We start from the raw sequence: 23,168 nt of genomic DNA on the forward strand, positions 1-23,168 counted from the left end.
CCTTCCATCCTTTCTAAGGTAGGTAAATTGAGGACCCAGATTGTGGGGGCAATAAGCTGACTTTGTATAAATATACAAAAGAATGAAGGCTATTGCTTAACGCATTGTAAGCCGCCCTGAGTCTCCGGAGAAGGGCGGCATATAAATCAAATTAAAAAAAAAAAAAAGGTTGACTCAGCCTTCCATCCTTTCTAAGGTAGGTAATTTGAGGACCCAGTTTGTGGGGGCAATAAGCTGACTTTGTATAAATATACAAAAGGATGAAGGCTATTGCTTAACGCCTTGTAGGCCGCCCTGAGTCTCCGGAGAAGGGCGGCATATAAATCAAATTAAAAAAAAAAAAAAGGTTGACTCAGCCTTCCATCCTTTCTAAGGTAGGTAAATTGAGGACCCGGTTTGTGGGGGCAATAAGCTGACTTTGTATAAATATACAAAAGGATGAAGGCTATTGCTTAACGCCTTGTAGGCCGCCCTGAGTCTCCGGAGAAGGGCGGCATATAAATCAAATTAAAAAAAATAAAAAAAATTAAGGGTGGCCTCCCCAAAGTGATGAATATCAGAATAACTGAGTTGTAAAGGGACCTTGCGGGGCTTCTAGTCCAACACCCACAGGATCTTTGCAACACCCCGCAGGAAGGAAAGCGGACGAGGGTGACAGCTGGCTGGGTTGACTTGGGAATCTTGACTTGGGCCGGCTTAATTTTTCTGCACGGGGAGCAAAGAGCCGCATTGGGTGCTGGGTCCAATTCAAAGTGTCGGTTGTGCCCTATAAAACCCCAACTGGCCTGGGGGGGGCAGGCTACCTGCCAATTGCCCTCGTCCCATTACATCAGCCCCCACCCCCACCCCCACCCCCACCCCTGGTCGGCCAACAAAGGTATGCTGCAGACTCCATCAGGTAGAACATAGAATAATAGGCTTGGAAGGGACCTTGGAGGTCTTCTAGTCCAACCCCCTGCTCAACCATGGGGAATCCTATACCATTTCAGAATAACAAAGTTGAAAGGGACCTTGTAGGTCATCTAGTCCAACCCCCCCCCCAAGCAGGAGACCCTACACCATTTTTGACAGATGGCTGTCCAGTCTCTTCTTAAAATCCTCCAGTGATGGAGCTCCCATAACTTCTAGTGGCAGGCAGGTCATTCCACTTATTCTATCGGGAAATCTCTCCTTAGTTCCAGGTTTCTTCTCTCCTTGATTAGTTTCCACCCTTCTGGTGCTTTGAAAAATAGATTGACTCCTCATCCCCCTGTGACAAAGCCAGAAAGGTTGGGGACCAGAGATCCAACTGCTTTCAATGTTGTAAGCCACCCAGAATCTCTCCACAGCGAGAAGGAGGGCAAACAAATGTAATAGATAAAATCATTAAGAATAGCACCCACTTCTCTCTCTCTCTCCTTTTTGCCAGGACTGGCAATGCCAGGCTGCTCCGGTCATTCCCATCATTCCTTCTTCCTCTCCCTCCATCACACAAGAAAGTGAAGGATGGAGAGGGAGAACTTGGTCGCTGGCGTTTGTTCTCTGAGCTTGCTGCTCAGTTTCCAAACGTTTTGTCACCAGGCTAGGTAACATCATCAGCTGAACTTTGGTTGAAGGGTCTTGTTTTCAGTTCTCTTCTGCCTTTATAGGTCTGGTGTGGTCAATTGGTCACATGACTGAGTGGTCACAACATGTGAGGGTCATCTGGTGGGGAGGTTCCTTTGGTTGGAGGTCATGTGAGTTGGCTGGGGGTCATTGCCTTGGTTGGTTGATCGCTCAATTGATCCGTCTTCTTATAGACTTGTAGGCTGGTTGCAGATCAATATGTTTATTGATTGACCCATTCATTGATTACCAGGCTTTGACGAATTCACGTGTGTGGTCTGTAGTGGCGTGGCTAATAATTTTTGTTTGGTCCCAGTCGAACTGGTGTTGTTTGGGGTCGATGCGAGCCGAGATCAGGGATTTCAGGAAGACCCTTCCCATAATCCTAGAGTCACGTCTAATGATTGGGCTTTATAAGCCACGAACATGGGATCGTCTGAAATTATTTCTAAATTTTGGGCAGGGTTAAATCTTGTCATTTGCAAGACTGGCAATCCTCAACATTTTAATTGGCTGTACACCGTCCCGAGTCCTTCGGAAGAAGGGCGGTATATAAATTAAATTATAAATAAAATAAATAAATAAATAAATAAACATACAATCGAAAATCACGAGTCTGCCCTTCGCAAGGAGCTTCTGCAAAGGGGCTCTTGGTGCGTGGGGCCAGCCCTTCTCCTGGCCCTCACCCACTTGTGGGTGCAGCTGCACGATGGCCAAACGAACGAGCAAAACAACCTCAGCTTCTCCGAGAGATTTTTGTAATTTGCCACGTCCCACTTTCCGATCTCAGTGGGATTATTCCTGACCTCTGAGCATCAGATGATGGGACAGCAGGGAAAAATGACTGAAGGGCTGGGAGGAGCTGCAGAAAACGCAATTATATCATCTGTGATTAGCTAAGTATGCGGGGGAGGGTATCTCAGCACCGAGTTGCGGAGAATGGAGAGCAGAGCAAGGAAGGAGGAGAAGGACTATGGGGTGCTTGATGCTCACTGAGTTTGGTTGTTTTCTTGGGGACGTTTCATGACCCAACTAGATAACATCATCAGTGCTAGAAGAGAAGGGGGTTTGTGGAGAGGAAGAGGAGGAGGAGGAGGATAGAAGGAGCAGGAGAAACAGGTGGAGGAGTGTGGGCCCCTGATCTTGGTGGTTTTCTTGCAGATGTTTCATGACTCAACTAGGGAACGTCATCAGTGCTAGAAGGGAGTGGGGTTTGTGGAGAGGAAGAGGAGGAAGAGGAGGAGGAATAAGAGGGAGTGTGGGGTCCTTGGTGCCCTCCGAGCTTGGTGGTTTTCTTGCAGATGTTTACTGACCCAACTAAGCAACATCATCAGTGCTAGAAGGGAGGGGGGAGTCTGTGGAGAGGAGGAGGAGGAGAAAAAGGAGGGGGGGTCTGAAAATACCAAGGCCTCAGAGGAGGGAAGGGAGGCATCAAATAAGGCAGGAGGACCTCTGCTGAGTCCATCAAAATGAAGGATGCAGCTCTTGGGGAGGCAGGAAGAAAAATGACTCAGGCAATTCTCCCAGAAACGGACATCAATTTGGGGCTTCTCAGATGCTCTGCATCCAGCATCTGACCAACTTTGGTTCATTCCAAAGTAGAGTTTGCTTTCAGCTTTCGGTTAAAGCAGGGTTTGTCCTCCTTGGACCCCCGGAAGATGGGTGGACTTCATCTCCCAGAATTCCGTACCCAACCCAGATTGGCTGGCTGGGGAATTCTGGGAATTGAAGTCCACCCATCATCAATTGGCCAAGGGCTGAGCAACCTGATCTGAAGCAGCAAAACCCCCAGAGTCTCTTGAGCCTCCCGAAAGGTTCAGGAAAGGATGCTGGCTGCCGTTTCCATGCTTCAGGGTGGCACCATCCAAAACGTGTCCTTGGATGCATGGAAGGGTGACCACCTTCAGGGCCAGAAGAAGCAGGTGCTCCTGGGGGGGGGGCATGAACTTTGAGGACCTTCTCCTGGTTCTGAGAAGAAGAAGAAAAACTGGCGGATGAGAGACTCATAAAAATGATCCATCTTTCATCTTTATGGAGCCAGACAGGCTTGATCAGGCCGGACTAAAAAACCTGAAAATTTATTCCTCAGGACTCGCCTGGCTGAATCGGCCTCTTGTGAGGCTCAGTCGGGAAAGGGTCTTCCCTGGGCAGGGGATGATGGGCCCTGATTAGGCAGAACAAGAAGCAACAGACAGATATTTATCAAGGAGCGAAGCAACCTAGAAATAAGGAGAAATTTCCTGCCAATGTGAACAATTAATCAGTGGAACAGCTTCCCTCCGGAGGTTGTAAGTGCTCCATCCCTGGAGGTTTTAAAGAAGAGATTGGACAGCCACTTGTCTGGAATGCTATAGGGTCTTCTGCTTGAACAGGGGGTTGGACTAGAAGATCTCCAAGGTCCCTTCCAACTCTGGTATTCTGTTACTCTGTTATTCTTTATTATGGTATTCTGTTGTTCTGTTCTTCTGATTCGGCATCGTAAGAGGAGAGCTGTGTTAGTTGAAAGATCTGGTCCAAAGATCAGAGGGAGTCAAGAAATACTAATCTAGCCCAATGTTTTTCAATCTTAGCAACTTTAAGTTGGGTGGACTTCAACTCCCAGAATTGAAGTCTACCCATTCTTCAAGTTGTCAAGTTTGAAAGACATTTGTTGGAAGATATTCCTGCTGTCCGTTTGGTCCATTGCAAAAGGACACTCCCACCGGCTTTTGAAACGATACGAGTGATAAACAGGGGAATATAAAAGAGCACGGATCAATCAGGAAGCATCTAATGAGGGGTTCACTTGATTTTGCAGGTGTCTGGTGTCTTTCTCCAGCTTTGTGGCCTCTCTGCACACAGGTGGGGTGTCCCTGCTGGCTCTGGACCAACATGGGCTCTGCCTTTTAAATATGGAGGACCAGACCACCTGGCTGTGATGGGTGCCCTCCGTAAGGTGGACGAAAGACTCTAACCCAGAGGTCCCCAAACTTGGCAACTTTAAGACTCGTGGACTTCAACTCCCAGAATTCTCCAGCCAGCTGGCTGGAGAATTCTGGGAGTTGAAGTCCACGAGTCTTAAAGTTGCCAAGTTTGAAGACCCCTGCCCCTAACCCTTTCAGACTTGTCTTGCAAGGCTGATAATCAGCTTTCTTCCCAAATGACCTGGCAGGAAACATGACCCAATGAACTCTTTCTACTCTGTTGGAAGGCTCCTTTAGCAGAAGTCTGGAAGTACAAATCTCTCCTATACAGGTAGTCCTCAACTTACAAAAGTTCATTTAGTGGCCATTCAAAAGCTACAACGGCACTGGGCGGGGGGAAGCGACTTATGGCCATTTTTCACAATTAGGACCGTTGTGGCCTCCCCATGTTTACATGATCAAAATTCAGACGCTTGGCCACTGGCTCCTATTTATGACGGTCGCAGTGTCCTGGGGTCCTTGTGCTCCCCTTTTGCGACCTATTGACAAGGAAAGTGAATGGGAAGCCAACTTAACAACTGCAGTGACTCACTTAGCGACGGTGGCAAGGAAGGTTGTAAAATGGAGCAAAACTCATTTCACAAATGTCTCGCTTAGCAACATAAATATTGGGCTCAATTGTGGTCGTACGTTGAGGACTGCCTGTACAGGCTGAGAAACCAGGGAGGCTACTTTCTGAGTCTCCTTTTGCAACCCGTTATTTATTTATAAAATTTATTGGCTGCTCGTCTTCCCCTAAGGTTACTCTGGGAGGCTTACAGTCATAAAAATATCTATGCATGTACAGCACTGGTGGGTTTCAAAATTTTTTACTACTGGTTTTGTGGGAGTGGCTTGGTGGGCGTGGCAGGGGAAGGATACTGTAAAATCTCCATTCCCTCCCCAATCCAGGGGAAGGTTACTGCAAAATCCCCATTTCTTCCCAATCAGCTGGAACTTGGGAAGCAGAGAATAGATGAGGGTGGGGCCAGTCAGAATTTTTGCTACTGGTTCTCTGAACTATTCAAAAGTTCTGCTACCGGTTCTCCAGAACCTGCTGAAACCCACCTCTGATGTACAGTTAAAATTAAAATTAAAATTAAAATCAGCATTAAAAGACAAAGACAGGGGCAGAGTGGGGGGAGGTGGGGTCCGTTGCCCCTCGATCAACCCGCTCCGATGGGCTGACCCTCCCCCCACTGGGGTCCCAACCAAACTGGCAGAGCCAGATCTTGAGGGTCCGGCTACACGTAGGGAGAGGCAGTCGGGGGGCAGCAGTACCTGGTTGGAGTCCCAGTTCTCCTTCTCCGTCCAGTCCTTATGGGTGCGCACGTACCACCACTGGATCTCCAGCGAGTAGGAAGGGGAGCTGCTGCCGCGGAAGGAACAGGCCATCTCCACATCTTCCCCAGCCCGGGCGGTCATGTCGTGGGGGGTCTCGGTGAAAAAGGCTGCCAAGGGAAACCAAGATGCTCGTTAGGGGGCAATTGGAGATGGGATAACTCAATCAATCAATCAATCAGAATAGAGCTGGAAGGACCCTGGAGGTCTTCTAGTCTAGTCCAGCCCCTTGCTCAAGAAGGAGACCCTCTACCACTTCAGACAAATGGCTGTCCAATCTCCTCTTTAAAACCTCCAGGGATGGAGCACTTCTGGTGGCAGGCAGTTCCACTGGTTAATTGTCCTCCCTGATAGGAAGTTTCTCCTGAATTCCAGGTTGCTTCTCTCCTTGAATAGTTTCCACCTGTTGTTTTCTTATCCTGCCTTCTGGTACTGACCCCCTTTTCTTTGGGGCAGCCCCTCAAATATTGGAGGACTGCTATCACGTCCCTCCTAGTCCTTCTCTTGAATCTCTTCAATACTGAGCCATCCTCAGCTCCTGCAACCGTTCTTCATATGTATTAGCCTCCAGGCCTTTGACCATCTTAGTTGCTCTTCTCTGCACTTTTTCCAAAGTCTCAACATCTATTTTGTAATGTGGGGACCAAAACTGGATGCAGGATTCCAGGTGTGGCCTTACTAAGGAGAATCTGGTGCGACTTTAGAGCACCCCAGCAGCCAGGGCTGAAGGACGGGTCAAGGAAACCCCCCCCCCAAAAAAAAAATTATCTTCCTGAAACATAAGCTGGGAGTAAGGCCTGGAGGGTTCCCTTTGGGGTGTTTCCCTCTCCCCCTTTTTCCATTCCTCAAACCATTAAAAAAAAATAATAAATAATCCCAGAGCTGCCAATCACTTTCCGGTCCTTTAGCTAATTAGCCATCTTCTTTCAAATGATTAATCAATTAGCCAATTAAAATAAATACTACAGTAGCTCGGTGTAGGTGTTATCTGGAGAATATACAATTAAGACGGCAATTGCTCTTGACTAAATAACACAGACAAGCCAGCATTGTTGGGGAAATCATTTCGTCGGGCAGGGATTGTTCAGAAATTGGTCCCACGATCCCACCGGCGTGCCTGGCTCTGTCGGCCGGCGAACGGCCTCAGCTCTGTCCTGAAGAGGCTCAAGAACAGACTGGGAAGAAACGAAATAAAAATGGCTTTGCTACCACCCCCAACTCCTAAAGACAACTAGTGTTTGCACAACGAGTATAAGAGAAGAGCAGGCAGAGACAGGGGGTGGAGTTAAGCAAGTCATTAGCCCGGAGTCCTTGCATTCCCACAAACGTTCTTACTCTAATTCCTCTGGAATTTTGTTGACTTTTATTTAGCGCCAATTATTGCTGACCGTTCGTCAAATAGATTCTTGTTTATAGGCGTGAGCAATAAGTCAGCTTAACTGGGAACTCAATGCGCGGTCCAATTTTCCTGCCTGACAATGAGATAACGGAGCTAAATTCGCACAACCCAACTCAGTCTGGTTAATGCTCATCTTTCATGACTCCGGAGTGGTGCAAACTTGGCTCCTTTGGTTAATTTCGGAGCGGGTGATGTTGGCTTGGCTCCAGGAAGTGGTGCCACCGACGAACACGGGTTAAAAGAGGTTGTCTGAAGGCAGCCATGTAATTGGGGGAGGGGGAGGCATTTAGGAATTACTCGTGTAGAAACAGGGCAGGTACTGATTATATACCGTAATTGTGGTCACCATTCTGCCCTTTTGTCAATTTTTCACACACACACACACACCCCTCAATGGATGCTTGTGATTCAGGCCTTCCAAACCGACCCCCTGCCCTATTATGCAACAGAATACTTACAACCAAGTCCTCCACCTACAACCATTCCTTTTAAGTTTCATACTTTAGCTTTCATACTTTTGTATATTTATACAAAGGACCCCACAGTCCTCCTCCTCTTCCTCCACCTCCCCACAACCCCCCCTCCCTTCTAACACTGATGATGCTACCTAGTTGGGTTATAAAATATCTGCAAAAAAACCAAGCTCAGAGAGCACCAAGGTCCCCCCCCATTTCAACCCTGGGCCAAAACTATTTAATTTGATTTTAATTCTGCTTTTAAATTTTGTATGTATGGATTTTATTGTTGGCTGTTCACCGCCCTGAGTCCTTCGGGAGTAGGGCGGTATAGAAATCAAATCAAATAAATAAATAAATAAATAAACCCTGACTTGGCTGGGTTTGCTCCCCAAAGCCACTGAGTGGGTTTTTTTTTTTTTTTTTTTAATTTGATTTATATGCCGCCCTTCTCCGGAGACTCAGGGTGGCTTACAAGGCGTTAAGCAATAGCCTTCATCCTTTTGTATATTTATACAAAGTCAGCTTATTGCCCCCACAAACTGGGTCCTCATTTTACCTACCTTAGAAAGGATGGAAGGCTGAGTCAACCTTGAGCCTGGTGAGATTTGAACTTGCAGTAATTGCAGGCAGCAATATATAAATAAAAATAAAAAATAAATAAATAAATTTCTTAATTCTAGCTTGGTTCTCTCGGTTGGCCCAGACTTAAGAACCATGACAAAGCCAGGGGCATCGTTTGCACAACCCAGCCAAGTGCCACCAGTTTTAGCCAAGCATCCCGTCTCCCTGGTGACCCACATCCGTCGTCCTGGGGGCGGGAGGGAGGGGGAAGGCCAGGGTCCCGCTGGCTGGACGCAGGAGTTGCCGCCTCCCCTGAGTCTCTTGATCCGTCCAAGTAGCGAATTAGCATCAAGCTTGACAGAAAAGCTAATACCCTTAATACGTCTTTGTCCCCTGGAGCCGGAGAAATCTCAGACAGTTATCGCTTTCCTTTAATCCATCTTAACAGGGCGCAGTGGAAAATACAGCGCGAGGGGCTTAATGAGGCTGCCCCCGTCTCCTGGCTGGGTTTACAAGATAATTTCTCTCTCTCTCTGTAGAAATCTTTTGCCTGGAAATCCACGCAAGTGCCTGACCGATGGGGAGCACATACACACACATACACACAGCTCTTCCAGGGTTTGGGACTGCAGGAGCAGAAGAGAATGACCGTGTTGGAAGGGACCTCCGAGGTCTTCTAGTCCAACCCCGGAGGAGCAGGAGACTGGTTTCAGACAAGTGGCTGTCCAATCTCTTCTTTAAAAACCTCCAAGTGATGGAGCATCCACAACTTTTCTGGTGGCAAGCAGTTCCACTGGTTAATTGTCCTCACTGTTGGGAAGTTTCTCCTTAATTCCAGGTTGCTTCTCTCCTTGATGAGTTTCCATCTGTTGCTTCTTGTCCTGCCTTCAGGGGCTTTGGAGAATAGCTTGACCCCCCTCTTCTTTGGGGCAGCCCCTCAAATACCGAAGCACTGATATCATGCCACCCCCAGTCCTTCTTTTCTCTAGACTGGCCAAAACCCCAATCCTGCAACCGTTCTTCGTATGTTTTAGCTTCCAGGCCTTTGATCATCCTAGTTGCTCTTCTTTGCACTTTTTCCAAAGGCTCAACGTCTTTTTTGCAACATGATGACCAAAACTTGGTAGCCTTGGTAATACAGTGGTCTAAAGCACCCTTTTATTAAGACCAGCTGCCTGCAATTACTGCAGGTTCGAATCTCGCCAAGGCTCAAGGTTGACTCAGCCTTCCATCCTTTCTAAGGTGGGTAAATTGAGGACCCAGTTTGTGGGGGCAATAAGCTGACTTTGTATAAATATACAAAAGCATGAAGGCTATTGCTTAACGCATTGTAAGCCGCCCTGAGTCTCCGGAGAAGGGCGGCATATAAATCAAATTAAAAACAAAACAAAACTGGATACCGGATTCCAGGTGTGGTGTTATGAAGCGGTGCTACTTCATGCGGTTTTGATTTTATGCCTCTGATTATACAACCAAGGACTGTATTTGCCTTTTTGGCTGCTGTAAAAGTAGATCTTTCCCCCCCCACCCCCACCTTTGCAGCCCGAGAAACTAGGGATGTGTACGGACCCCAAAGAACACAGCACACACAAAGTCTGTACAAAACTTAAATTTACTAAAATAACTCAGTCTTTTCCAAACAAAGGCTGTTATTAACTTTCTTAACAGCTTACAAAAAAAAACAAAGATAAAGTAATCACAATCTTACTAAGGTTGGCAGAAAGCCCAGAAGCAATTTGCAGAGAATCCAGACGCGAAGGAGAGTAAACTAAAGTTGTTCCCTGCAAATTGCTTCAGTCGACATTCCTCCTTAAATAGGCTAAGGGAGCCGCCAATTAGCCCCAAGCCTTACTCTCGAGGAGACCTCCTCCTGAGGAGCCACTCCTGCCTTTTGGCAGCTCTGCGCACCCGTGCATCGAGAAGACGCTCCTCCTCTTCGTCCTCTTCACTCATGGGAGCTTCTGAAGGCCCTGGCTGAATCCCCGCCTCTGGCACCACATCTTCTCCAGCCTCCTCATTGTCCGACTCGAGCGCCAGCTGCACAAGCTGCTGGCGCAGCACCACACCAGTCTCCTTGCTGTCGGAATCAGCTACAATCCGCACAGGCCGCTGATGGGCCACAACAGGATAGTCCCTCCCTTCCGAGATGTTTGCCAGGCCCTCATCCCTGCTGTGGACTCACCTGCCTAGTCTGCGTCTTTTCCTTCTCTCTCCCCCAAACCTCCTTTCCAGTGAGGGGGCTGCCCCAGACCGGACCCTACCCCCCAAGGAGGTTTTCTCCTATAGGGGAAGCGTTCCTCCTTCCAGCAGTGTGGAGCCAAGCACCCAACCTCTCGCTCTACCCTGAGGTTGAAGGGCTTCTGGGGCGCCCCTGAGAAGGGGTTGAAGGAGGCAAGATGGCGGGCACAATCGAAGTCTGACCAGGGGTGAAATCCAAATTTTTTTACTACCAGTTCTGTGGGCGTGGCTCGGTGGGCGTGGCAGGGGAAGGATTCTGCAAAATCCCCATTCCCTCCCCACTCCAGGGGGAAGGATATTGCAAAATCTCCATTCCCACCCACTCTGGAGCCAGCCAGAGGTGGCATTTGCCGGTTCTCCGAACTGCTCCAAATTTCTGCTACCGGTTCTCCAGAACCTGTCAGAACCTGCTGGATTATTTTCACCCCTGAGTCTGACCCTTTTTAAGTGCCTTGCATGTGTTGTCTTGCTTAGGACACACACACACACACACACAAGGGCAGGGCTGGGATTACAGGATTGTGCCCACCATTGTGACTTTTTTTTGAACTGCCCTCCCTGTGGACACCCCCAAACAGATTGCGACCGGCTGAAAGGGTTGGGCTAGGTAGGTTCCCCCATTAATCGGGGTACCTGTATCTGGTCTTTTAAAGGCGATTTAAACCGGAGGGGACCCCTCCCCACCTCCTCCCAGCTACAGACCTGGCCTCAAGAGGGATGAAAGCAGGACAAGCACCCCAAAATCCCCAGCCTGGACAGAGTGGTCATTGACTAAGAGTCCTGCTGGCTGGGAATTCTGGGTAGCGTAGTTCCAACACAGCTGTGTGTTTTCTTTCTTTAGCTGTGGGCTCTCGACACGAAAAGGCATGGATATGTTCAAGAGAGACAGAAAGCCCCATCTGTCTGTCTCTATCTTGGGGAGGGGTCTCCTCCAAGCCCCCCACCCATCCATCCAACACACAGGGTTCTCTCTACAGCACACCCCTCCCTTCCTCATGCACAGCTGCTCAAGAGAAGCTGTTTTAATTATCCTGTTTAAGGAGCCCGCTTGCCCCCCCCCCACTGCAGCATGGGCCTGAAGGACTCTGGAGACAATTAAGTCCCCAGAAAACCTATTTCCCCCCCCCCCATCTTTTCCCCACCAACTTTAATTGGGGAGCCATGATCTTAATTAACCTCTGAGCTTATCTTTGCAAAAAGCCACAATGCTGAGGAACACAGATGCTTCTCTAGATATGTTGGGGGGGGGAGGATGGGGGGGAGAAGCCCTTTCTCCTGAAAAGAGTGGCCCCCTCTCCTGGAAGAGCTGTGGGGGGGGGGTCTGGACAAGGATGCATTCAGCGCCATGCCATGCCAGATTTTTCTGCAATAGCCCTGAACATGCAAGGACCATCTCAGCATAGCAGAGCCCCCCCCCCCCAACGTGGGGAGAGCAGACCTCGGCATCCCCACACCTGCATGCTTCTCCCCCCCACCCCTGCCCCCAGGAAAAAAATCCCTAAAGCCTGTAGATGACAGGAAATCGGGCCAAAGGCTTGGGTACCCCTCCCCTGCAGAAGATGGGGGTTGGGGTTCAACCCTGCCTGTTTGAAAACAGGGAGGGATTAAAGGTGTGTGTATGTGTGTTTGGGTGTGTGCTTTGCGTCCATTGTGTCCGTCCCCCCCTCCTTCTGAAAAAAAACATTTCTCTAGCACAGCTGTTTCTCAGCTTTGGCAGCTTGAAGAGGAGTAGACTTCAACTCCCAGAATTCTCCAGTCAATCATGCCTGGTTTTTTTTCCCCCTCTTACTCCCTAGAGGGGAGAGATTGCAGAGGAAGGGATTACAAGAGAGCAAGCAGGCCACACGGGGGATGTACATGAAAAGGAATGCGTTAGTGCCAGGGAATTCTGAAGTCCACCCCTCTTCAAGCTGCCAAAGATTGAGAAACACCACTCTTAAATTATATATATATATATATATATATATATAATTTGTTTTCTCAGGTTTTCGCGGGTATTTGTATGTAGGTCTTTGGTTATTCGGGTTTTCTCCCGCGTAAAATTGGAGGTGTCTTGGCAACGTTTCGACGAAGTCTCATTCATCATCTTCAGGCTGGTGTTCTCGGCTTCGTGCTTCTAGGAGCAATGTGTGTGATCGCAGCTGTTTCTTCCTTTTAACTGCCAGTGGGGGTGTGAACTGATTGGGTGGGAGCTTGGCTGTGTTCTGATTGGGTGGAGGTGTCTTCTGATTGGTTGGGGGTTTGGCTGTGTGATGATCTTTGGGGGACCCTCCCAGCTCTGCAACTCTATGAGGCTGCTGAGAACAGCCACCCCAAGGCAGGCAGGGGAGGAGACCCCAGTCTCTCTCTCTCTCTCTCTCTCTCTCATCTGTCTGATGGCCTCTTCTTTTTCTAGTTATAGCCTTTTTACACAATTTCTTCTTTTCCCCCTTTTCCCCAACTGCCTAATTAAATCGTCAGCTTCTAATATTCCCACCTAGAGTCCTTTTTTTTTTTTGCCTGCGTTGGATTTTCTGCAAAAAAGCGGAATTACCCTGGACATTCCGTTCGACACTTAACACAACACAATATTAATTAGCAGCATTTGCTGTTTCTTCAAAAAAAAAAAAAAAAAAAAAAACCAGGGATGTGAAAACAATAGGAAATTGGTGCTGAACATAATTGCAGCCGCCTTGGAATAAAATAACATTTTTTTACATTCTCACGGCGTAGTTAGAACACCTGCACTTCAACAGATTATGCTTTTTAAAATTCTATTTTTTAAAAAAATTCCCTGCCTCCAGACCCTTCGTCTCTTTCCTGATCTTACGCATGGCATGAATTTTCTAGCTGCAGGAATGTCTAAGGGGGGGAGGTGTCAAAAAAGTCAAAATGGCAGCTGCAACGAAACGATTGAAGCTCAGCTTTCGTTGATATGCTTTGCAATGGATAAAAGGTTAGAGCAGAGAGGTCCCCAAACTTGGCAGCTTTAAGACTTGTGGACTGCTGGCTGGAGAATTCTGGGAGTTGAAGCCCACAAGTCTTAAAGCTGCCAAGTTTGGGGACCCCTGGGTTAGAGATTCATTTGCTGCCTGTGGCCACCATCATTTTTAACCCCTTCCCCTCCCTATCGGAATATACATCATTACAAAATCAAGAAATCCCCTCCCCAACTTGGATTAGAAAAAAAAACCAACAACAACACACGGCATAAACCAAAGCAAATGGGAGTTTAGAGGGTTCCATATTTCAAAGAGGAATTTGATTCTTTTCTGCTAGGAGAACCGTTTCCCATCAATTAGAATTTGATTCCTGATCAATAGGTACAAATTCAATTTAACACTGGATTTCCCCGTTGGCCCAGGCGGTGTCATTTTTCTCTGACATTAAAAATACGTATCGACTACTCTCCCTCCGATCCATATTTGCAACGGACTTGAAAAGTTTAGAAAGTATAAGCAACCATTTTTTGCCTGCTGTTCTCTCTCCTCTTTCCTCATTCTTCAGCCTTCCTTCTTTTAAACTTAATAAATGTGGGAAGAAAGAGGATTTTATGGAATCAGAGGTCTCATCCTGAATGGAAACCTGTTTCCACTTAATGCATTTTGCAAAAAGGATTCAGCTCGGCTTCAAATATACTCTGTCATTTTTTTTTTTTTTAAAAAAATCTCATACGATGATTAGGGCTCATCAGTTCAAACCGTTAGGAACATCTGATTAAATGCAGATTATCTCAGAATAACACGAGTTGGAAGGGAACCTGGAGGTCTTCTAGTCCAACCCCCTGCCTAGGCAGGAAACCCTAAATGAGGAGGAACTCCCGCAATTCAGAATCAAGGAAATATCTTTAATAAAACATTTACATTAAGCCCAAAATGTTGGTATGAGTCTTTTTTTAAAAAATATATTTAAAAATGGGAAAATGATTCAAGATCTGAACAGACAGCATTTACAACCATTCATTTAATGATCATTCAAAGCTACAACACCAAAAAAAAGCGACATATGACCGTTTTTCACACTTATGACGGTTGCAGCCTCCCCATGGTTACGTGATCAAAATTCAGACCCTTGGCTATTGACTTATATTTATGACGGTTGCAGTGTCCCAGGGTCATCGATCCCCTTTTCCGACCTTCTTACAAGCAAAGTCTTCGGGGGAAGCTGGATTCACTTAATAACCGAATAACTGCAGTGAACAACTGTGGCGAGAAAAGTCATAAAATGGGGGCAAAACTCAACAAATGTCACACTTAACAACAGAAATTTTGGGCTCAAAATTATATGGTCTACCTGTATATCACGCTGGTTCCTTTCGGCACATATTTTTTAAAAAAATCCATTTCAGCCAGTCTTTGTGAACTGACCACAAAAATGTTCTATTTCTGGCATTAACATGCTGCTAAAATTACACAGGATAAATCACCCCCTTCTCTAACCGGGTTTTGCCGGCATTATAAGCAAATTGATACACATTACCTTCCTCCCAATTAATCATTCCGTTTGCTAAAGAGAGTCAACAATCCTTCATAATGAATCCTCCAATTGGTTTATTGTCCGTATTTTCTACAGCTTATAAAACAATGTTCCACAAGAAATAGATTAGATTCGTGATTAGGAAACACTGAAATAATAAAATGCCATGTTCATTATTAGCTTTTTTTTGGTATTTAAACATCGCTCTGCCTGAAAAAATTAACATAACAGGAAACAGATTTGAAAAATCCTGCAAAGAGATGAGTCTGTCTGTCTGTCTGTTCCCTCTGTCTTTCTCTCTTTCTCTCTCTTTCTCCCTCTTTCTCTTTCTCTCCCTCTCTATCTTTTTCTTTCTCTCACACACACTCTCTCTTTCTCTTTCTTTTTCTGTTTCTCTCTCTCTCTCTCTTTCTTTCTCTCCCTTTTTGTCTTTTTTTCTTTCTCTCACACATTCTTTCTCTTTCTCTCTTTCTTTCTCTCTTTCTTTCTCTCCCTCTCTATCTTTTTCTTTCTCTCTCACACACTCTCTCTTTCTCTCTTTCTTTTTCTGTTTCTCTCTCTCTCTCTTTCTTTCTCTCCCTTTTTGTCTTTTTTTCTTTCTCTCACACATTCTTTCTTTCTCTCTCTTTCTCTCTTTCTTTCTCTCCCTCTCTATCTTTTTCTTTCTCTCACACACACTCTCTTTCTCTCTTTCTTTTTCTGTTTCTCTCTCTCTCTCTCTCTTTCTTTCTCTCCCTTTTTGTCTTTTTTTCTTTCTCTCACACACACTCTCTCTTTCTCTCTTTCTTTTTCTGTTTCTCTCTCTCTCTCTCTCTTTCTTTCTCTCCCTTTTTGTCTTTTTTCTTTCTCTCACACATTCTTTCTCTCTCTCTCTTTCTTTCTCTCTGTTTCTCTGTTTCTCTTTCTTTCTCTCCCTCTCTTTTTGTCTTTTTCTTTCTCTCTCTCACACATTCTCTCTTTCTTTCTCTCTCTTTCTTTTTTCTGTTTCTGTTTCTCTCTTTCTTTCTCCCTCTCTTTTCCCCCTCCCTTTCTCTTTTTCTTTCTTTCACTCTCATTTTCTCTTTCTGTTTCTCTCTCTATGTCTCTTCTATTTCTCTCTCTCTTTCTCTTTCTCTCTCTTGCTGTGTGTGTGTTTGTCAAAATAATGTGGCAGCATTGAATTTTGTTTTAGAAAACTCAGCTTTCCAATTAACTGAATGTCATATATGAATTCATACAAACTCCTCTGTAGTCTATTTTTTCTTCTATTTTATTTTTTAAAGTAACCTTGGGAAATACAGTATTTTAATTTTGTTTCATTTGCTTGGTTTTTGGGGGAAAAAAAGGAAGAACAAAGAGAAGCTCTTAACATGACCCCAGTCTTAGGGGAAACCAACATTACTGAATGGAGAAATTATCAGATGTTCTACAAAGGACTTCCTCAACCTGGGCCACTTGAAAACGGGTGGACTTCAACTCCCAGAATTCCCCAGCCAGCAAAGCTAGCCAATAAAATAGCAATAATAGAAAATTCTCATCAACCAACCTCATCTCTTGCAGCCTCTGAGCATGTGCAGAAGGCTTTGCGCATGGGCGGACGACGGCGCGCCTGTGGAGTGCGCACATTTGCAAACCAGCAGGGAAAGTAAGTGAATTTCACCCCTGCTCCTAAGGTGGGAAAGGTAACAAATAAAGTAATAAATAAAGTAAAAACGGGTCCAACTAGATGATCATTGAAGGGCCCTCTTTGTTCTTAATATTGAAAAAGAGAAAATGCTTGCACAGCATGAAGGCAGGCACATTCCTTTCTAGTAGGACTCTTACTTCAAGGCCTCTCAGTTGTCACAGATAAGGACAGTCTAGGTGATTTACACTTTGAAGGTCAGAGTAACAGAGATGTCCATATTGTTGTTTCAACAAGAGATAATTTGAAAAATATGCTTCAGTAACTTTTTAGAAGAATTATTATAACTGTTTTGCAAACTCAGTAATTAGGAAATGTCAATTAAAAAAGACAAATGTATAGGACCATATGAATTGCTGACTTCACAGAATCCTTTGTTTGAAACTGTATAAATGTTCTGAGTTGAAAATCATACTTTGGTCAAACCGCCTCTTGATAGCGATATCAAGGTTTGATCCTTTATTGCAATAAATAATTAAACTGATTCTGTCTGCCCTAAACGGGATGTTTCTTTAATTCCCAATTTCAACAACACTCCAGTCCCCTAATCATCCTGGTTGCTCTTCTCTGCACTCTTCCCAGAGTCTCAATATCTTTTTTTACATTGTGGTGACCAAAAGGGCACCCAGGATTCCAGGTGTGGTTTTACCACTCTACTGTCTCGATCGCCTTTTCTCTTGTTCCTCCTTCCATAGAGTCACTTCCAGTTTGGAAGGTTACAAATTGGCTCCTTTGGAAGAGAGGTTAGCCCTCCTGCACCCGAGTAAGGTTGGAATTGCTTAAAAGTAATGTCCCTTTTTAAAAATTCCATGTGTTTGCAGGGGGGAGGCGGGGGGCTGCGGTGATCCGTGTTAAGCCTGTGCAAATGCCATTGTTATTGCAGGCCTCTGAAGACCCCCCACCTTATTCTGGAGTAAAGCAAACACCGACTCTGTGTTTCTGTTTGTGTGCGTGTGTGTCCCCTACTCTGCACACTCTGCATACGAGAATGGTACGTTTATCTCCCACTCAGTCAACAAACCAACAGAAACCCATTTCTGAAACAGCACGAAATGGGCAGATTTCACAGGGCAGAAAGGAGGCCACTCTCCGCCCTCCCTCGCCAGCCTTTTAATGAAGCTAAAACCATTCTTTTTTAAAAAAACCGGTCATTTGGATTTTCCTGCCCCCGTGTGAAAGATATATTTTAACTTCCCGAGCATTTATCTTCTTCCCCATCATCTGTTATTACTGTCCCTGCATGGTTATTATTCGTTCAACCCTCCTGCCTTTCTGCCAACGGAGAAGCTTCGTTGGCCGTGAAGAGTCCAGAGTGAAAATAGAATAAAATTGCATCGGTAGAAATCCAGGCAAATCCAGCTAGATTTTTGTCGTCATTCAATGCAAAGGGCTGGGCTGGAGAATGGCAGCTTGTTTATTCTTTGTTGTTTTGCCCCAGGAAATTGGCAGACAAAATTATCCCGCCCGAAGACCCCCTTGGCACCGTGCTACTGGAACAGGAAGACCCTCCAATTGAGTGGCATCTCCATCCTGAAGGTCAGAGAGGAGCCGGTGGTTGCCCATTGGCCCTCACAGCCCCCCAGACACTGGGATAAGCTAGCCTGAGGTCACTGCAGGATCACAAAAGGGCTCAGGTTGACCTCCTGCCTCTACGTTTCTTGGAATATTATCTGATTGTTGCAAGAATAAGTGGCCAGAAAGGGGAGATTCCTGTATTACAGGCAGAACACAATAAAGTAGTTAGCTTGAACTCTGCGCATGGTTGTTTGCTGCTGAGATCCTCCCCCCAGGATGCACAACATGCATTCTGGCCTCCCAAAACACCCCCTGCCTTAACCTCCCTCCCAGAGAGCACCAGGTACCCCACAGTCCTCCTCCCCCTCCCCCCAAAGACCCTCCCTTCTAGTATTGATGGTGTAACCTAGATAGGCCAGGAAAAATCTGCAAGAAAACCACCAAGGTCAGAGAGCACCAAGGACCCCACAGTCCTCCTCCTCCTCCCCCCCTCTTTGCAACCCCCCTCTCTTCTAGCACTGACGGTGTTACCTACCGGTAGTTGGGCAATGAAATGTCCTGCAAGAAAACAACCCAGCTCAGCACCAAAGACCACTTAATCGTCCTCCTCTTCCTCCACCACCACCACCTCCTTTTCCTCCTCCTCCTCCTCCCCACTCCCTTCTAGCACTGATGATGTTCCCTAGTTGGGTAATGAAATGTCTGCAAGAAAACATCCAAACTCAGAGAGCACCAACGACCCCACAGATCTCCTCCTTTTTCCTTTTCCAATTCTTCCTCTTCCTTCTGCTCCTCCCTCCTCCTCCTCCTGCCTGTTCCTCCTCCTGCTCCCCTTCCTATTCTTCCTCCTCCCCCTCCCTCCTCCCTCCTCCTCCTCCTTCCAGCTTCCTTCCTCCTCCTCCTCCTCCTCTTTCTCCTCCTCCTCCTCCTCTTTCTCCTCCTCCTCCTCCTGCTCCTCCCTCCTCCTCCTCCTGCCTGTTCCTCCTCCTGCTCCCCTTCCTATTCTTCCTCCTCCCCCTCCTCCTCCTCCTCCTCCTCCTCCTCCTCCTCCTCCTCCTTCCAGCTTCCTTCCTCCTCCTCCTCCTCCTCTTTCTCCTCTCCTCCTCCTCTTTCTCCTCCTCCTCCTCCTTCTCCTCCTCCTCCACTTCCTCCTCCTCCTTCCTTCCTCCCCCCCCTCCTCCTCCTCCTCCTCCTCCTCCTCCTCCTCCTCCTCCTCTCCCCTTCCTATTACTCCTCCTCCTCATCCCGCTCCCATCTAGCCCTGATGATGTTCCCTAGTTGGGTAATGAAATGTTTGCAAGAAAACATCCAAACTCAGAGAGCACCAATGACCCCACAGATCTCCTCCTTTTCCTTTTCCAATTCTTCCTCTTCCTCCTCCTCCTCCTCCTGCCTGTTCTCCCTCCTGCTCCCCTTCCTCCTCCTCCTCCTCCTCCTCCTCCTCCTCCCTCCTCCTCCTCCTCCTCCTCCTCTTCTCCCCTTCCTATTCCTCCTCCTCCTCACCCCCGCTCCCTTCTAGCCCTGATGATGTTCCCTAGTTGGCTCATGAAATGTTTGCAAGAAAACATCCAAACTCAGAGAGCACCAAGGACCTCACAGCCTTTGGGCTCCCCTTTTCTCTTTCTCTTCTCTCCCTCTTTGTGACCCCCATCAAAGACAAAATGCAGCCCCCCTCCCCTTCTTTATGATCGACCTTCCAGGGGGATCGTTCAGAAGGCCTAGGAAGAAAGGCAGACAGGCAGGCCAGTGCTGTAAACATGTAAACCAGCAAATATAACTCCCAAGATGGGTTTTTCCCTTTGCAGGAAGGGCTGCCCGCCAGCTTCTCCGCTACGCCAAAACCCCTCCAACCCCCCCCCCCCCGAGAAAGCTTGGAGCCCACCTATTGTTTCTCCTCTGCATCCCTTCCTTCCTTCCCCTCAGCTCCGGCCTCTGCCATGGAAAACGTTGCATTTCCCAGAGAAAAAACCAAGCTGCAGCCTCTTTAAATATTAATTCGCCGCTTAACCTTTATTCAATATTTGCAAAAGCTGTGTAGATCATTCAATCACCGAGGCAGCCCTGGCGATGCAGGACTCGGCCCTGGGCTTGTGGAGAATGGATTGCTGGCAAGGAGCGAAGGAACCGGCAGAGCTGGCTCTGCAAACGGGAAGCTGCCCTCCGCAGCTTGGCTCTCTCCTCCTCCTCCTCCTCCTCCTCCTCTGGGTCTGCAGGCTGGGGAGGAGACCGTTCCAGAATAACAGAGTAACTAAGTTGGAGGGGCCTTCAGAGGTCTTCTAGTCCAACCCCCTGCCCAAGCAGGAGACCCTGTAACCAGTGGTGGGATTCATTCAGCCAGTTTGCACCACTTTGGGAGAACCGGTTGTTAACTTTCTGAGCAGTTTGGCGAACTGGTTGTTGGAAGAAATCATGAGGCAGAGAACCGGTTGTTAAATGACTTGAATCCCACCACTGCATGTCACCCCTAGTAAACTAGCCATACCTAATTCCTACAAATGTTCTTTATATGTTTTAGCCTTCAGTCCCCTAAATCAGAATAGAATAGAGCTGGAAGGGACCTTGGAGGTCTTCTAGTCCAGCCTGCTGCCTCAAGCAGGAGAAACTGTACCATTTCAGATAAATGGCTGTCCAATCTCTTCTTAAAAAGCCTCCAGTGATGGAGCTCACACTACTTCTGAAGGCAACTCCTTCCACTGATGAATTGTTCTCATTTACAGGAAATTTCTCCTTTGTTCCAGGTTGCTTCTCTCCTTGGTTATTTCCATCCGTTGCTCCTTGTCCAGCCTTCAGGTGCCTTGGAAAATAGCTTGACCCCCCTCTTCTCTGTGGCAGCCCCTCCAATACTGGAAGAAGCTATCCTGTCCCCCCCTGAGCCTTCTCTTTCTTAGGCTACTTGATGGCCAGGGGTTGGGTCCTCAACAGCCCACAGTGGGCCAGTTGCTGTTTCCCAGCAGAGAAGAGCCAAGGGAAGGTCCAGGGCAGCCCCAAGCAGAGGGGATCGGTACCCCAAGGCTGGGACAACCCTAGGCCACTCTGCCGGCCTCCCCTCCTGCCCCTCCTCAGAGGAAGGTGGGCGCTTCTGACTTTCTTCCTCACAGCTGGGCCCTGCGAATCTCCCAAAAGTCCTCCAGGCAGGAGGAGGAGGAGGAGCAAGGAAGCTGGAAGGAGAAGGAGGAGGAGGAGGAGGAGGAGGAGGAGGAGGAGGAGGAAGGAAGGAGGAGGAGGAAGTGGAGGAGGAGGAGGAGGAGGAGGAAAGAGGAGGAGGAGAGGAGAAAGAGGAGGAGGAGGAGGAGGAAGGAAGGAAGATGGAAGGAGGAGGAGGAGGAGGAGGAAGGAGGAGATGGAAGTGGAGGAGGAGGAAGGAAGGAGGAGGAGAGAAAGATGTTTTTGGAAAGTTATTTTGGTGAAAAATTGGGGTGAGACCTTGTCCTGCTAGCCTTCTGTTGCCAGAAGGGAGGCACGAGAAGAAGATGGTGGATTGCAAGGGACAGAGGAGGTGCTGGAGCAACCCCAGGAGGAGGAGAAGTACCAAACAAATAAAGGTCCGCATAAAATTATCGCCACCACCAAACCCCAAAATGTCTCCTTTCAGAAGCAGCTTCTCTAATCCGCCATGGAGAGAGAGGTGGCTGCCTTCTTTTGCAGGCTTGCAGCCTGTAGGGTGGAGAGCTCAACTCTGTCCTTGTGGGCAGGGATGGCTTCCCATCACCCCTCCTCCCAAACTGGCTTTTGGCCATTTGTGGATCTTTAGGCAACCCCCCCCCCCTTCAAAGCAGGGCAATTTAAGTGGTTTCCCAGTTTCCATGGAGCAGCCTTGCAGGTGAATGCAGGATTCTCCCTCCCTCCCTCCCTCCCTCCCTCCCTTCCTTTCCTTCCTTCCTTCCTTCCATCCACCCATCCTGCCTTCTTGCCTTCTGTCCATCCTGTTCCCTCCCTCTCTCCCTCCCTCCCTCTTGCCTGCATCAGTGATCCTAATTTGGTGGAATAATGAGGACTAGCACCACTGGCCCAAGCTTCCAGAGGACCCTAGAAAGCCGTTGTGAAAGAGGGTCAGCCTTCCCACCCGGGCCTCCCTCTGCCAGCCCCCAGGGTTCTCTCTCACAGCATCTAAATGGCCTTCTGGGGAGGGGTCCTGCTTTGAAGCCCTCCCTCCCTCCCTCCCTCGGTCACACACCGAGAGAATCAGGACAGGAAAAAAATCTTCCTGGAACGAAAAGCGAAGAAATGAAAGTAGGCAGAGAGCACAGAAACTGCCTGCTGGCCAGCTGAGGCTCTGCAAAAGAGCTGCAGATTCAGGGCAGCTCAGCCAAGAGGCAGCTATGGCCAAGAAGCCAGAGAGAAAGAGGGAGAGAGAGAGAGAGAAAAAGGGAGAGAGAGAAAGAGAGTGAGAGATATAAAAGAGAAGGGAAGAGAGAAAGACAGAAAGAGAGAGAGAGAGGAGACAGAGAAAGAGAGAGAAAGAAAGGGGGAGAGAGAAAGTCAGAGAAAGACAGAGAGCGAGAGAAAGAAAGAGAGAGAAAGAGAGAGAAAGAAAGACAGAAAAAGGGAGACAGAGAAAGAGAAAGAAAAGCGGGAGAGAGAAAGACAGACAGACAGAGCAACAGAAAAAACGAAAGACAGAGAAAGACAGAAAGAGAGAAGAGAAAGAGAAGAGAAAGAGAGAAAGAGAAAGGGAGAGAGAGAGAGAGAAAGAGACAGAGACACATAAAGAGAGAGAGAGAGAGAGAGAGAGAGAGAGAGAGAGAGAGAGAGAGAGAGACCCAAAGTCAGTGCAAGAGGAGAGAGAGGCAGCTGACCTGTTTAGCCTCTGATGGTGTCTCCCCCTCAGGCGCCTGGGGTGGGGTGGGATGGGTGGGGGGCTTCTGTCTTTGAACTCCCCATCTTCTGAGAAGCTCTGGCCCACCTGCCAAGCGGCAAAGACCACCTGTGGTGCCACCAGCCGAGGACCGAAGGCCATTTCCATCCACGGCCCTTCAGATCCCCTCCCTTCCCCACTCCCTGGAAATGCAGCC

At 47.6% G+C, this 23,168-nt stretch overlaps 1 protein-coding gene across 1 annotated transcript in view; it reads right to left on the reverse strand.

The window, feature by feature from the left end:
* Nucleotides 1–23,168, reverse strand: part of VSTM2L (V-set and transmembrane domain containing 2 like) — a 65,963-nt gene that overhangs the window by 18,825 nt on the left and 23,970 nt on the right. The window contains exon 2 of the mRNA XM_070939378.1: nt 5,808–5,977. Within this exon, the coding sequence (XP_070795479.1) occupies nt 5,808–5,951 (144 nt within the window). The 5' untranslated portion in view covers nt 5,952–5,977. The remainder of the gene's footprint in view (nt 1–5,807; nt 5,978–23,168) is intronic.

This window comes from Pituophis catenifer, unplaced genomic scaffold (assembly GCF_029215685.1).
Source record: "Pituophis catenifer annectens isolate HBS135680 unplaced genomic scaffold, rPitCat1.0.hap2 SCAF_3, whole genome shotgun sequence".
NCBI lineage: Eukaryota > Metazoa > Chordata > Lepidosauria > Squamata > Colubridae > Pituophis > Pituophis catenifer.